The 14,532-nt window shown below is 37.4% G+C and overlaps 1 protein-coding gene across 4 annotated transcripts in view; it reads right to left on the bottom strand.

Moving 5' to 3' along the window:
* The window catches only part of LOC106094760 (hemocytin), an 82,172-nt gene extending 68,436 nt beyond the window's left edge, over positions 1-13,736 (bottom strand). For all 4 annotated transcript variants that reach the window (XM_059365539.1, XM_059365595.1, XM_059365560.1 and 1 more), the window contains exon 1: positions 13,346-13,736. In XM_059365539.1, coding sequence (XP_059221522.1) covers positions 13,346-13,443 — 98 coding nt within the window. In that variant the 5' untranslated portion in view covers positions 13,444-13,736. The remainder of the gene's footprint in view (positions 1-13,345) is intronic.
* Positions 13,737-14,532: the final 796 nt, after the last annotated feature.

The raw sequence follows: 14,532 nt of genomic DNA, 5'->3' as shown, positions 1-14,532 counted from the left end.
ATATACTTTTTTTACACTTTTCTTCTAATGCAAGCTAATAGTAACAGCTGATAACTGACAGAAGAAGGAATGCAATTACAGAGTCACAAGCCGTTGAAAAAATTTGTCAACGCCGACTATATGAAAAATCCGCAATTACTTTTAGGGCAACCCAATATATGTTCTTGATCGCCTCGATGTTCTGAGTCGATCTAGCCATGCCCGTCCGTCCGAAAGTCCTTCCGTCTGTCGAAATCATGACAGCGGTGGAACGCGTAAAGCTAGCCACTTGAAATTTTTTACAGATACTAACTATTGATGTAGGTCGTTGGCGATTGCAAATAGACCACATCGATTTAGATATAGCTCCTATATAAACCGATCTCCCGATTTGAGTACTTGAACCCCTGGAAGCCGCAGTTTTTGTCAAATTTTCTAAAATTTTGGCATGTAGTTTTCTGTTGTGACTTCCAACAACTGTGTCAAGTTCGGTCTAAATCGGTCTATAACCAGATATAGCTCCCATATAAACTAATCGTCCGATTTGACGGTAAGGGCGTCATTTTTTGTTTGGTTTGGCTGAAATTTTGTTTTAACTTCCGACATCTCTGTGTCAAGTAAGGTTCAAATCGATCTTTAACCTGTCTCTCGATTGTCCTTGTTTGGTTCATAGAAGCTTGAATTTTTGTTGGTTTGGTATGTAATAGAATAAAATTATGCCCTTCAACTTAATTTATTTTCTATAAATTTTTAGCAGAATTCATAGAGGTGGGTTCCCAAGATACGGCCCGGCCGAACTAAGCACGCTTTTACTTGTTTTTAAATAATAAAGTTTTTAGTTTTCATTCCAGTGTATTTTTAAGGTTGTGAGTAATCTTAAAAAAAATTGCAAAAATATTTAAATTGCGTTTCCGTTCACACTTTGTGATAAAAATTTACTTCTGCTTATTATATAACAAATACAGTACGTCCGTTCAACTGTTTTATTTTCGAATATTTTTTATCGCAAAACACTCTCATTAGGCATTTCTTGCATAGGCTTAGTTTTGCCAGTACAGCATCTAAACAATGTCGCTTAGAGAAATTCAATGTCACATTTAAATACTTAAGTCGATTAGCTTTTTTATCTCGATAATGGTATTGAGCTTGAACTATATAAGACGATCAAATGCTTTGTGTTTAGTATGTTTTAGCTCTTGATGTTCTATTAGCTACAAAATATAGGCATGTTTGTTATTTATTTTTATTATACATACCACCGAAGGATGGGGGCATATTAATTTCGTTTGCAACACATAGAAATATCCATTTACAACCCTAAAAAGTATACATATTCTTAATCGTCTTTAAAATCTTAGACGATATAGCCGTATCCGTCCCTCTGTCTGTTGAAATCACGCTACATTTAACAAGTAAAAAGGCGTTAAGTTCGGCCAGGCCGAAATTTGGATACCCACCACCTCGGGAATATACGTAAACCACCTTTCATCAAAATCCGGTGAAAATTTTATACCTTTTGTCCCATAGCAGTTATATCAAAATATGTTCCGATTTGGACCAAATACTTATAAGTACAAGTCATTGTTCAATTGTGTATAACAAAATATTGGTCTTTTAAGTAGCTTTATCTAAAAATAAACCGATCTGAGCTACATACGACACGGATTTCGAAAAGCCTAACATAAGTCACTGTGTCAAATTTCAGTGAAATCGGATTATAAATGAGCCTTTTATGGGGCCAAAACTTTAAATCGAGATATTGGTCTATATGGCAGCTATATCCAAAATTTGAACCGATTTTTCCCAAGTTTCAGAAAAATGTCGAAGGGCCTAACTCAACTCACTGTCCCAAATTTCGGCGAAATCGGACAATAAATGCGCCTTTTATGAATCCAAAACCTTATATTGAGAGATCAGTCTATATGGCAGCTATATTCAAATCTGGACTGATATGGGCCATATTGCAGGACAGTAACCTAACTTACTGTCCTGAATTTCGGTGACATCGGACAATAAATGCACCTTTTATGGGCCCAAAACCTTATTTAGAGAGATCGGTGTATATGATAGCTATATCCAAATCTTAACCGATCTGTGCCATGTTGCGGGACTAGGTCGAGGGGCTTAACTTAACTCACTGTTCCAAATTTCGGCGACATCGGACAATAAATGAGCATTTTATGGGCCCAAAACCTGAAATCGAGAGATCGGTCTATATGGCAGCTATATCCAAAATTGGTCCGATCTACACCAAATTAATGAGGGATATCAAAGGGCCTAACACAATTTACTGTCCCAAATTTCAGCAAAATCGGATAATAAATGTGGCTTTTATGGGCATAAGACCTTAAATCGGAGGATCGGTCTATATGGCAGCTATATACAAATCTGAACCGATCAGAGCTAAATTGACGATGGTTGTCAAGGGCCTAACACAACTCACTGTCCCGAATTTCAGCAAAATCGGATAATAAATGTGGCTTTTATGGGCCTAAGACCCTAAATCGGAGGATCGGTCTATATGGCAGCTATATCCAAATCTGGACCGATCGGAGCCAAATTGACGAAGGATATCGAGGGTCCTAACACAACTCACTGTCCCGAATTTCAGCAAAATCGGATAATAAATGTGGCTTTTATGGGCCTAAGACCCTAAATCGGAGGATCGGTCTATATGGCAGCTATATCCAAATCTGAACCGATCTGAACCAAATTGATGAAGGATATTGAGGGGCCTAACACAACTCACTGCCCAAAATTCAGCAAAATCGGAGAGTAAATGTGGCTTTTATTGCCCTAAGACCCTAAATCGGAGGATCGGTCTATATGGCAGCTATATCCAAATCTGAACCGATCGGAGCCAAATTGACGAAGGGTGTCGAAGGGCGTAACACAACTCACTGCCCAAAATTCAGCAAAATCGGAGAGTAAATGTGGCTTTTATTGCCCTAAGACCCTAAATCGGAGGATCGGTCTATATGGCAGCTATATCCAAATCTTAACCGATCTGAGCCAAATTAACGAAGGATATCGAGGGGCCTAACATAACTCACTGTCCCAAATTTCAGCAAAATCGGATAATAAATGTGGGTTTTATGGGCCTAAGACCCTAAATCGGCAGATCGGTCTATATGGGGCTATATGAGGATATAGTCCGATATTGCCCATCTTCGAACTTAACCTGCTTATGGACAAAAAAAGAACCTGTGCAAAATTTCAGCTCAATATCTCTATTTTTAAAGACTGTAGCGTGATTTCAACAGACAGACGGACAGACGGACGGACATGTCTAGATCGTCTTAGATTTTTACGCTGATCAAGAATATATATACTTTATAGGGTCGGAAATGGATATTTTGATGTGTTGCAAACGGAATGACAAAATGAATATACCCCCATCCTTCGGTGGTGGGTATAAAAATATAGATGTTGAGCTGAACCATTGCACAGATTATTTTTTTGTCCATAGGCAGCATAAGGTCGAAGATGGGCTATATCGGACTATATCTTGATATAGCTGCCGTATAGACCGATCTCTCGATATAATATTTTGGGCTCATAATAGGCGCATATATTGTCCGATTTCGCTGAAATTTATGACAGTGAGTTGCGTTAGGCTCTTCGATAGACCTCTTCAATTTGGCCCAGATCGGTTCAGATTTGGATATAGCTGCCATATAGACCGATCTTTCGATTTAAAGTCTTGGCCCCATAAAAAGCACATTTATAATGCTATTTTGCCGAAATTTGACACAGTGACTTATGTTAGGCTTTTCGACATCCGTATCGTTTATGGTTTAGATCGGTCTGTATTTGGATATGGCTACCAAAAAGACCCACATATTTTGTTCTACAATATTGAGAAATGACTTATACTTATTGGGCCAATATCCGTATCGAATTTGGTCCAAATCGGATCATATTTCGATAAAGCTGCTATTGGGGCGTAATTTTGTGAATTTTTCACCGGTTTGTGACGAAAGGTGATCACAATGTTCGGTCCGGCCAAACTTAATGCCTTTTACTAGTTAGCTCAACGATAGGCAAGACCAAATGACGTGCTGCTGGGCAACACTTTTTTCTTCAAAAGCTTTATATGCTTTAATAGTAAGATCTATCACCACCGCACCAAATATATTGACTGGCAAATTAGTTCTTTACCACAGAAAATCGTTTAATAAGGCTATTTGATTTAATTAAAAAAAAAGACTAAATGGTGACTATTTAATAGGGAGCCATATAGTAATTTATAGGCAACTACCACGTGATGATCAATGTTATAGGCGTTAAGCCTCTCCAAGCGAATAGTAGTAGCACTAACATTTAAGTTAGCGCCTTCTACTAGTTGCATTTAAGGGCTATTTTCAAATGGACTTAGTAGATATTTACAATTAAAAACAGCCAGTAAATCGCGTTAATTTTGAGGAGCCAACATGAATAGAAAGAGGGCAGAGTGGTCAACATTGATCATACAGCATTTATCTACGATATGTTGCGGTTGTTTGCGGCATTATTTGTACCCACCACCGAAGAATGGGGGTATATTCATTTTGTCTTTCCGTTTGCATCACATCGAAATATCCATTTCCGACCCTATAAAGTATATATATTCTTGACCAGCATAAAAATCTAAGACGATCAAGACATGTCCGTCTGTTGGATTCACGCTACAGTCTTTAAAAATAGAGATATTGAGATGAAACTTTGCACAGATTCTTTTTTTTTGGCCAAAAGTAGGTTAAATTCGAAGATGGGCTATATCGGACTATGTCTTTATATAGCCCCTATATAGACCGATTCGCCGATTTAGGGTCTTAGGTCAATAAAAGCCACATTTATTATACGATTCTGCTGAAATTTGGGACAGTGAGTTGTGTTAGGCCCTTAAACATCTCTCTTCAATTTGGCTCAGATCGGTCCATATTTGGATATAGCTGTCACATATACCGATCCGTCGATTTAGGGTCTTAGACCCATAAAAGCCACATTTATTATCCGATTTTGCAGAAATTTGGGACATTGAGTTGTGTAAGGCCTTTCGACGTCCATCTGCAATATGGTATAGATCGATCTAGATTTGGATATAGCTGCCATATAGACCGATCTCCCTATTTAAGCCTATGAAATGCGCATTTATTGTCCGATGTGGCCGAAATTTGGGACGGCGAGTTGTGTTAGGCCCTTCGACATCCTTTTTCAATTTTGCCCAGATCGGTTCAGATTTGAATATAGCTGCCATATAGACCGATCTCTCGATTTAACGTTATGGGCCCATAAATGGCGCAGATTTTAATGAATTTTGACACAGTGACTTATGTTAGGCTTTTCGACATTCGTGTCTTATATGGTTCAGATCGGTTTATTTTTAGATTTAGCTACTAAAAATATCAATATTTTGTTATACACAATTGAACAATGACTTATACTTATTAGTATTTGGTCCAAATCGGAACATATTTCGATATAGCTGGGGCATAGGTATGCATTTTTCATCGGATTTTGACGAATGGGGGTTTTCATATATACCCGAGGAGGTGGTTATCCAAAGTTCGTCCCGGCCGAACTTAACGCTTTCTTACTTGTTTTTTAACTTTCCCACTCTAAGACGGGCCTTAACAATAAGTTTCAAAATGGGTAGGTCGATTTAAGAGAAATTTTGTTGGCACACTTATATTAAGCTAAAATCAAAAATTTGGTATCAGAATCTGAGGTGGGGTCCTAGAGGGCTGTCACCCCCAAACACGCCAAACGGATTTAAAGATATACAATATGGGTATCAAATTAAAGGTAAGCGAATCTGATATACAATTGTGGGACTAAGTGTTTCGTGAGTCACCCCACCCAACAAACCCCTCAAATCGGACATATTTACCGACCATGTCAGTATGGATCTGAAATGAAAGGTCTTTGGGAGTAGAGCACGAAATTGACTTCCACTTTTGCGACCAAGTCTCTGGGTGATCCACCATACCCTTAAACAGGACTTTAACTTATTTGGGTTTAAATAAGAGGTATTTGAGTGTAGAAAAATCCGCAGGAAAATTGTAATACAAATTCAACTGAAAATAGACAGAAATTGTCAAATTAAGAGTACTTTTCTAGAACATAGCATTACCAGGTGCAGCAGAGCGGGCCGGGCTCAGCTAGTCTTTTATATATAAAAATTAATTTGTGTTTGTTTGTTTGTGGTTTTTGGAAATGGAGTATGAATCTGATATCCACCTTCGGGGCAAAGTGTTTAGCTACTTCAATCCACCGCCAAATCCTAGAGAACGAAGTAGATCTAACATCCCCATACCCTATTTTCAAAAACGCCAGATCTCCGAGATGGGTGGGGCGATTTAAGCGAAATTTAGTTTGTTTATAATAATTTTAATATAGAAATTTGTATCCTTATTTAGGGTGGAATATCTAGGCGGCCGCCCCACATCCAAAGCCACCAGCCAAATGAAATATAAACCAACAATGACAATAAAGGACTCAAATGAAAGGTATTTGAGACCAGACCACGAAACTTATATATGGGGATCCCCCTTTCCCCCAAAAATAGGCCCATACAGGATATATTTACCGACCGTAGCAACAAAAGGCTCCAATGAAAGGTATTTGGAGAGGAGCACCAATATAATATCCACATTGCCACGAAATATCTGAAAGGCTGTACCAGCACCTCCAAACAGGACTTATTTCCTGACGTGACCGTATAGGGCTCAGATAAAATAAGAGAGTGAAAGAAGGCGCAGCGGAGCGGGCCCTCTCCAGCTAGTAATAACCTAAAAACAAAAATTTAGTATCCAAATTTCGGATACCTGGTGGCCGCCCCACCACAAAACCTACCAAATATATATAGAGACCTATCACGACAATATGGGACTCAAATAAAAGGTACTTAAGATTAGAAAACTTATCTGATATCCAACACCCACAACACCCCTAAATCGGACATATTTACCCACCATGGCAATATGGGACTCAAATGAAAGGTATTTACGAGTAGAATACGTATCGAAATGTGGGACCAAGTTTCTGGGGATCCACCCCTTCACCAAAACACCTCCCATACATGACTTATTTACTGACCATGGCAATATGGGGCTTAAATAAAAGCTATTTGAGTGTAGAATACGAATCTGATATCGAAATGTGGGACCAAGTATTTAGGAGGCCATCCCTCCCCAAAAACATCCCCCAAAGAGGACAAATTTAGAGGAGTATAGCACGAAGTTGATGTCAATATTCGGGAAAGTGTCTATGGGGACACCGCACCCCCATAACACCACCCATATAGGAAATATTTGCTGACCATTGCAATATGGGGCTCAAATACGAGGTATTTTAAAGTAGAACACGAATATGATATATACTTTCAAGGCCAAGTCAATGAGTGGCCGTCCTTTTCCCCAAAACTCCCCCAAACCATTCATGTTTGCCGACTATGGATATATGGGGCTCAAATTAAAGGTGTTTGAGAGTAGACCATCAATTTGACATCAACATTCGGGACCAACTGTCTAGGGGACGTCCCACCACCATAACAACCCCCAAGTACGACGAATTTGCTCACCAAGGCAATTTGGGTCTTCAAGACAGTGGAGCTCGATATTGATAGTTTTTGGGGCCCATAACCCAAACCGGATATATTTGCCGACTTTTGCAATAAGGGGTTTAAGTGAAAGGTATTTGAGACCAGAAAACAAATTTGGTATGTAATTTCGAGGCCAATGCCAATATGGGGTTCGAATAAATGATATATAGATACATGAGAATAGAGAACGATGCTGATTTATTTTCAGGGATTAGTGTTTGGGCGGCCACCTCGCTAATGAAAAGTATTCGGGAGTAGAGCACGAAATTGATACCCATTTTCGGGTCCAATTTTCTGGGGATCTACCTCTTTCCCAAAATAAACCACAAACAGCGATTATTTACTGAACATCGCAATATGGTGCTCAAATAAAGGTAGTACACGAATATTCAAATGTGGACCATATATTTGGGGCACCGCTCTTTCCCACAAAAACCTTCCAAAAGGTAAAAATTTGCTGACCATGCCAATATGTGGTTCAAATGAAAGGTATTTGAGATCAGAAAATTAATTTGATTTGGGCCAAGTCTCTGGGAGACGCCTCATCCTATAAACTCTACTTAGACGAATGGCAATATGGGGTTTAAATAAATGGTATTTGAGACAAGAGCACGATGCTGATTTTATTTTTCAGGGCCAAGTGTCTACGCCTTTAAAACACTCCTAAATTGGACATCATGAGAATATCGGGCGGAAATAAAGTCTTTTTAGAATGGCATTAAACCCTCCGAGTGAATTCGTGGTCCAATAACGATCATATGGAATTCAGATAAAGGCACTTATATTGTTAAACTGTTAGTCAAGCGATATGCATATACTATTTTCGTAGCATGGTATTTCACTAAATGCTCTTTAATTGTCGACAAGAAATACTCAAAGGATAACTTTTATTTTGTTATTTCTTATTGGGATCAAGAGAAAAACAAGTAAAAAGGCGTTAAGTTCGGCCGGGCCGAACTTTGGATACCCACCACCTCGGGTATATACAGGGTGGCTGATGAATATTGCTACAATGATGAATATTGCTACATTTTTTTTTCGGTGTATGGAATACATTTTTCTTTTATTCATGTTAAATTAAATTATTAAATTAATTATTAAATTATTATTAATTAAATTAATTAATTAATTAATTAAATTAATTATTAAATTATTATTATTAAATAGAAAAAAAGTTATTACATTTTTTTTTGGTAGCGGCTTTCATCAGCCACCCTGTATGTAAACCACCTTCCATCAAAATCCAGTGAAAATTCCATACCTTATGTCCCATAGCAGTTATATCGCAATATGTTCCGATTTGGATCAAATACTAACAAGTACAAGTCATTGTTCCATTGTACAATATATAACAAAATATTGGTCTTTTTAGCAGTTATATCTAAAAATGAACCGATCTGAACTATATACGACACGGATGTCGAAAGGCCTAACATAAGTCAGTGTGTCAAATTTCAGTGCAATCGGATTAAAAAAGCGCCTTTTATGGGGCCAAGACTTTAAATCGAGAGATCGGTCCACATGGCAGCTATATGCAAATCTAGATCGAACTAGACCAAATTGCAGAAATATGTGGAGGGGCTTAACTTAGCTCTTTGTCCCAAATTTCGGCATCATCGGACAATAAATGCGCCTTTTATGGCCCCAAAACCTAAAACCGAGAGATCGGTCTATATGGCAGCTATATTCAAATCTGGACCGATCTAAGCCAAATTGATAGAGAATGTTGAAGGGCCTAACACATCTCACTGCCCCAAATTTCCGCAAAATCGGATAATAAATGTGGCTTTTATGGGCCTAACACCCTAAATCGAAGGATCGGTCTATATGGCAGCTACATCCAAATCTGAGCCGATCTCAGCCATATTGATGGAGACAACTCACTGTCCCAAATTTCATCAAAATCGGATAAAAAATATGGATTTTATGGGCCTAAGACCCTAAATCGGAGGATCGGTCTATATGGGAGCTATATCTAAATCTAAACCGATATGTGCCATATCAAAGGAGGACATCGAAGGGCGAAAGACAACGCACTGCTTCAAATTTCAGCAAAATCGGATAATAAATGTAGCTTTTATGGGCCTATCACCCTAAATCGGAGGATCGGTCTATATGGCAGCTATATCCAAATCTGAACCGATCTGGGCCAAATTGACGAAGGACGTTGAAGGGTCTAACACAACTCACTGTCCCAAATTTCAGCAAGATCGGATAATAAGAGTGGCTTTTATGGCCTTAGACCCTAAATTGGAGGTAAATAGGAGGATCGGTCTATATGGCAGCTATATCCAAATCTGAACCAATCTGAGACATATTAACGGAAGCTGTCGAAGGGCCTAAGAAAACTCACTGTCTCAAATTTCAGCAAAAACTGATAATGAATGTGGCTTTTATGGGCCTAAGACCCTAAATTGAAGGATCAGTCTATATGGCAGCTATATCTAAATCTGGACCGATCTAAGCCATATTAACGGAGGATGTCGAAGGGCTTAACACAACTCACTGTTCCAAATTTCAGCAAAATCGGATAATAAAAGTGGCTTTTATTGGCCTATGACCCTAAATCGGCGGATCGGTCTATATGGGGGCTATATCAAGATATAGTACGATATAGCCCTTCTTCGAACTTAACCTGCTTATGGACAAAAAAAGAGTCTGAGCCAAGTTTCAGCTCAATATTTCTATTTTTGAAGATTGTAGCGTGATTTCAACAGACAGACGGACGGACATGTCTAGATCGTCTTAGATTTTTACGCTGATCAAGAATATATATACTTTATAGGGTCGGAAATGGATATTTCGATGTGTTGCAAACGGAATGACAAAATGAATATACCCCCATCCGTCGGTGGTGGGTATAACAAGTAAAAATGTGTGAAGTTCGGCCGGGCCGAATCTTGAGTACCCACCACCTCGAATCCTGGTGAGAACACCGCAAAAGAAAAATATTTCAGCGGTGGTTATCTCCTCATGGCAACATTTGTGAGGTACTATGCCTTGCAAAAACTTCTCCCCAAAAGAGGTGTCGTACTATAGCACGCCGTTCGGACTCGGCTATAGGAAGGAGGCTCCTCATCATTGAGCTTTAACTGGAATCGAACAGCACTCACTGATATGGGAGAAATATGTGCCGGTTCCTCAATGGAATGTTCACGGGTAAATTTGCAAGAGTACTTCAAGTACCAAATTTCAGCCAAATCGTATGAAAATGTTGGCTTCTATGGGCTCAAGATGTCAAACATGGGGATCGGCTTATATGGGGCTATATCAGTTAATAAACCGATTCGAATCATACTTGGCACGGATATTGGAAGTCAGAACAGAAAGCTTTGTGTAAAATTTCAGCCAAGTCGAATGAAAATATAGAAGCTTTTAGGGGCTCAAGAAGGGGATCAGTTTATATGGGGGCTATATCCAAATCTGAATCGACCTAACCCATTTGCAATACCCAAGTCGATATCTTTATTCGTTCGTCTGCCATCGTGATTTCCACAGACGGACGGACAAACATACCTATAATGGTAATGCATCTTATACCTATAACGCTATATGGTGGACGGAACGTCAAAAGTCCACCTACTAATCCATGGTTGGTTATGTATCACATTTGCTCTGAGGCCTACATCATCTGATTTAGTTTTCGTTATGGACATACGTCTAAGACAGTAATAAGTAAAGGCGGCCATACCAAGTTATGAACCGACTGGGATCATAATTGGTTTGGCTGTTGGAGACCAAAGTGGAATTCATTACGCGAAATTTCAGCCAAATCTGATAAAAATTGCGGTTTCTAGGGGCCCAAGAAGTCAAACCGGGAAATCGGAGCTAAATTTCAGCCAAATTGGAAAAAAATTTCGGCTTTTAAGGGCTTAAGAAGTTAAGTCGGGAAAGCAATATCAGGTTATAGACCGATTTGGACCGTATTTGGCACAGTTGTAACAGAACACCACATGCAAAATTTCAGCCAAATCGAACAAAAGAAATCAAATCGGGCGATCGGTTTATATGGGAGCTATATCAGGCTATAAACGGATTTGAACCATACTTAGCACAGTTGTTGAAAGTTATAACAGAACACTACGTTTAAAATTTCAGCCAAATCGTACAAAAATTGTGTCTTCCGGGGGCTCAAGAAGTCAAATCGGTTTATATGGGAGCTATATCAGGTTATAGATCGATTTGGACAGAAGTTAGCACAGTAGTTGGAAGTTGTAACAGAACAGTATTTGCAAATTTTCAGCCAGATCAGACAAAAAGCTCAGGAGCTCAAAAAATGATATCGGATATGGCCCATTTCCAATCCCCAACGACCTACATCAATTTTATATTTTTATGCAAAATTTTAATTGGTTAGCTTTACGCGTTCGACCGCTATCGTGATTTCGACAGACGGTCGGACGGACGTGGCTAGATCGACTCAGAACGTCGAGATGATCAAGATGATAAGAAGTTTCTTCGAAGAAACCATGTAACAAAAATATAATCCAAATCCGCGCCTCTCGACTTCAAAATGTATTGTAAAATGTATTCTTTCGATAGTCGATATTTATAAGTCTTGTTATCAAGGTACAGGTCTCATTTGTTGTTCGATTATCGTACAAGTCACTTTTTTGATCCATGAACGAACGTTATTGATTTTTAACAAAATCGGATCAGATTTAGATAGAGCTCTCATATATATATTGTATTTCATCCCATACGGCCTTTTAAAGCTGTTATAGCCATTTTTTTGGTCCGATCTATACAAAATTTTTCACAAGACGTTCTTTTTAATGTTCCAACATATGTGCATAATTTTTAAATAAAATAAAGATTTTATGGCCTTCAGACTCTTTATCGGGAGATCGATATATGGCAGCTATATCTAAATATAGTCCAATCTGAACCATATTTAGGTCAGATGTCGGGCTTGAAATAATCCACTGTTTTAAATTTTAGCGAAATCGGGTAATAAATAAAGGTTTTATGGTCTTCAGACCCTTTATCGGGAGATCGGTCTATGTGGTAGCTATATCTAAATATAGGCCGATCTGAGCCATATTTGGGTCAGATGTCATGAAGCTTTAAACTACTCACTGTTTCAAATTTCACCAAAATCGGATGAAAAATAAAGTTTTATGGGCTTTAGACCATTTATCGGAAAATCGGCCTATATGGCAGCTATATCCAAATGTGGTCTCATTTCAAGAACTTAACCAGCGTGCATCAAAAAGACGTATCTGTGCCAAATTTCAGTTCAATATCTGAATTTTTGAAAGCTCTAGAGTGACATCGTTAAATCGTCTTAGAATTTTACGACGATGCGAAATATACGATGTGTTGCAAACGGAATGACTGAATGAATATACCCCTTATCGGTGGTGGGTATAAAAATTGAAGACGAGAGGCGATTAGGATTTTATTTTAGATACTTTTTTCATCGAAGAAACTTCTTAGAATTGTATGTAGATTTTTACGATTTTTCACTTTTTTTCATCCATACAAATCAACCCGGCCTAATACTTTATATACTTTATGGGGTCTTAGACTAATATTTCGAGGTGTTACAAACGGAATGACTAGATTAGTATACCCCCCTCCTATGGTGGTGGGTAAAAAATATAAAAAAAAAAAACATTTTGTCTCCCCTTCTAATTAGTAAACCATACTGAGCTAGCCCTAAGATTTTTTCTTATGTTGACAAAATCATTATACAGCACAATAACAGATTTTAAATTTTTCGACAATCCAGTTAATTTTTTATTCCAATAAGTTAATTTTCAAAAAATATTCACTCACTTTATATCCTCGGTAACCACAATATCGCCGTCATCCACATTAGCCAAAACTGAGCCCAATAATGCCAGGGCACCAATATAAACACAAAGTTTGAACATTATAAAAATAAATGATTATCCTTAAAATGGATATTTTGTAGACTAATAAATACTCGATTTTTTTTAATTTATCATAATTGTTTAATTTTGCTTTTCTAAATACACAAAAAGTGCTTTTAATTATTTGTTGTTTTTTTTTTATCCTTCAGGATCTTATAGGATATATCCTTTTTTAGATTCTTTTTAACAGTTCACAATACTTTGGTGTATTTGTTTAATTTTTTTTTTTTGCACAACACTACCGTTTCACTTTCCGTTTGTACGGACTCAAGCGCTTCTTAGGCAATCCAATCCGCACTATGATGTGATAAACATGGTTGGGGTCTTTTATAGCAAATTTGCTCTTGAAATTAAATCGCAAGCCAAAATAGAAGCCGCTGTTTGATAATAAGCAAGCTTACAATCTTAATTATTATGAGAATGTACAGTGATGCGAACAAAATCGAGAAGTACTTAGACCCGAAGGACACAATTTATTACAAAGACATAAAGACAAATTTTCTCTAAAGACAAATTTTCTCTAAAGACAAAATTTCCATGAAATTTTCTCTAAAGACAAAATTTCCATGAAATTTTCTCTAAAGACAAAATTTCAATGAAATTTTCTCTAAAGACAAAATTTCCATAAAATTTTCTCTAAAGACAAAATTTCCATGAAATTTTCTCTAAAAACAAAATTTCCATGAAATTTTCTCTAAAAACAAAATTTCCATGAAATTTTCTCTAAAAACAAAATTTCCATGAAATTTTCTCTAAAGACAAAATTTCCATGAAATTTTCTCTAAAGACAAAATTTCCATGAAATTTTCTCTAAAGACAAAATTTCCATGAAATTTTCTCTAAAGACAAAATTTCCATGAAATTTTCTCTAAAGACAAAATTTCCATGAAATTTTCTCTGAAGACAAAATTTCCATGAAATTTTCTCTGAAGACAAAATTTCCATGAAATTTTCTCTAAAGACAAAATTTCCACGAAATTTTCTCTAAAGACAAAATTTCCATGAAATTTTCTCTAAGACAAAATTTCCATGAAATTTTCTCTAAAAATAAAATTTCCATGAAATTTTCTCTAAAGACAAAATTTCCAT

Source organism: Stomoxys calcitrans, chromosome 1 (assembly GCF_963082655.1).
Source record: "Stomoxys calcitrans chromosome 1, idStoCalc2.1, whole genome shotgun sequence".
Lineage (NCBI taxonomy): Eukaryota > Metazoa > Arthropoda > Insecta > Diptera > Muscidae > Stomoxys > Stomoxys calcitrans.
This window is presented reverse-complemented; position numbering and strand designations above follow the sequence as displayed.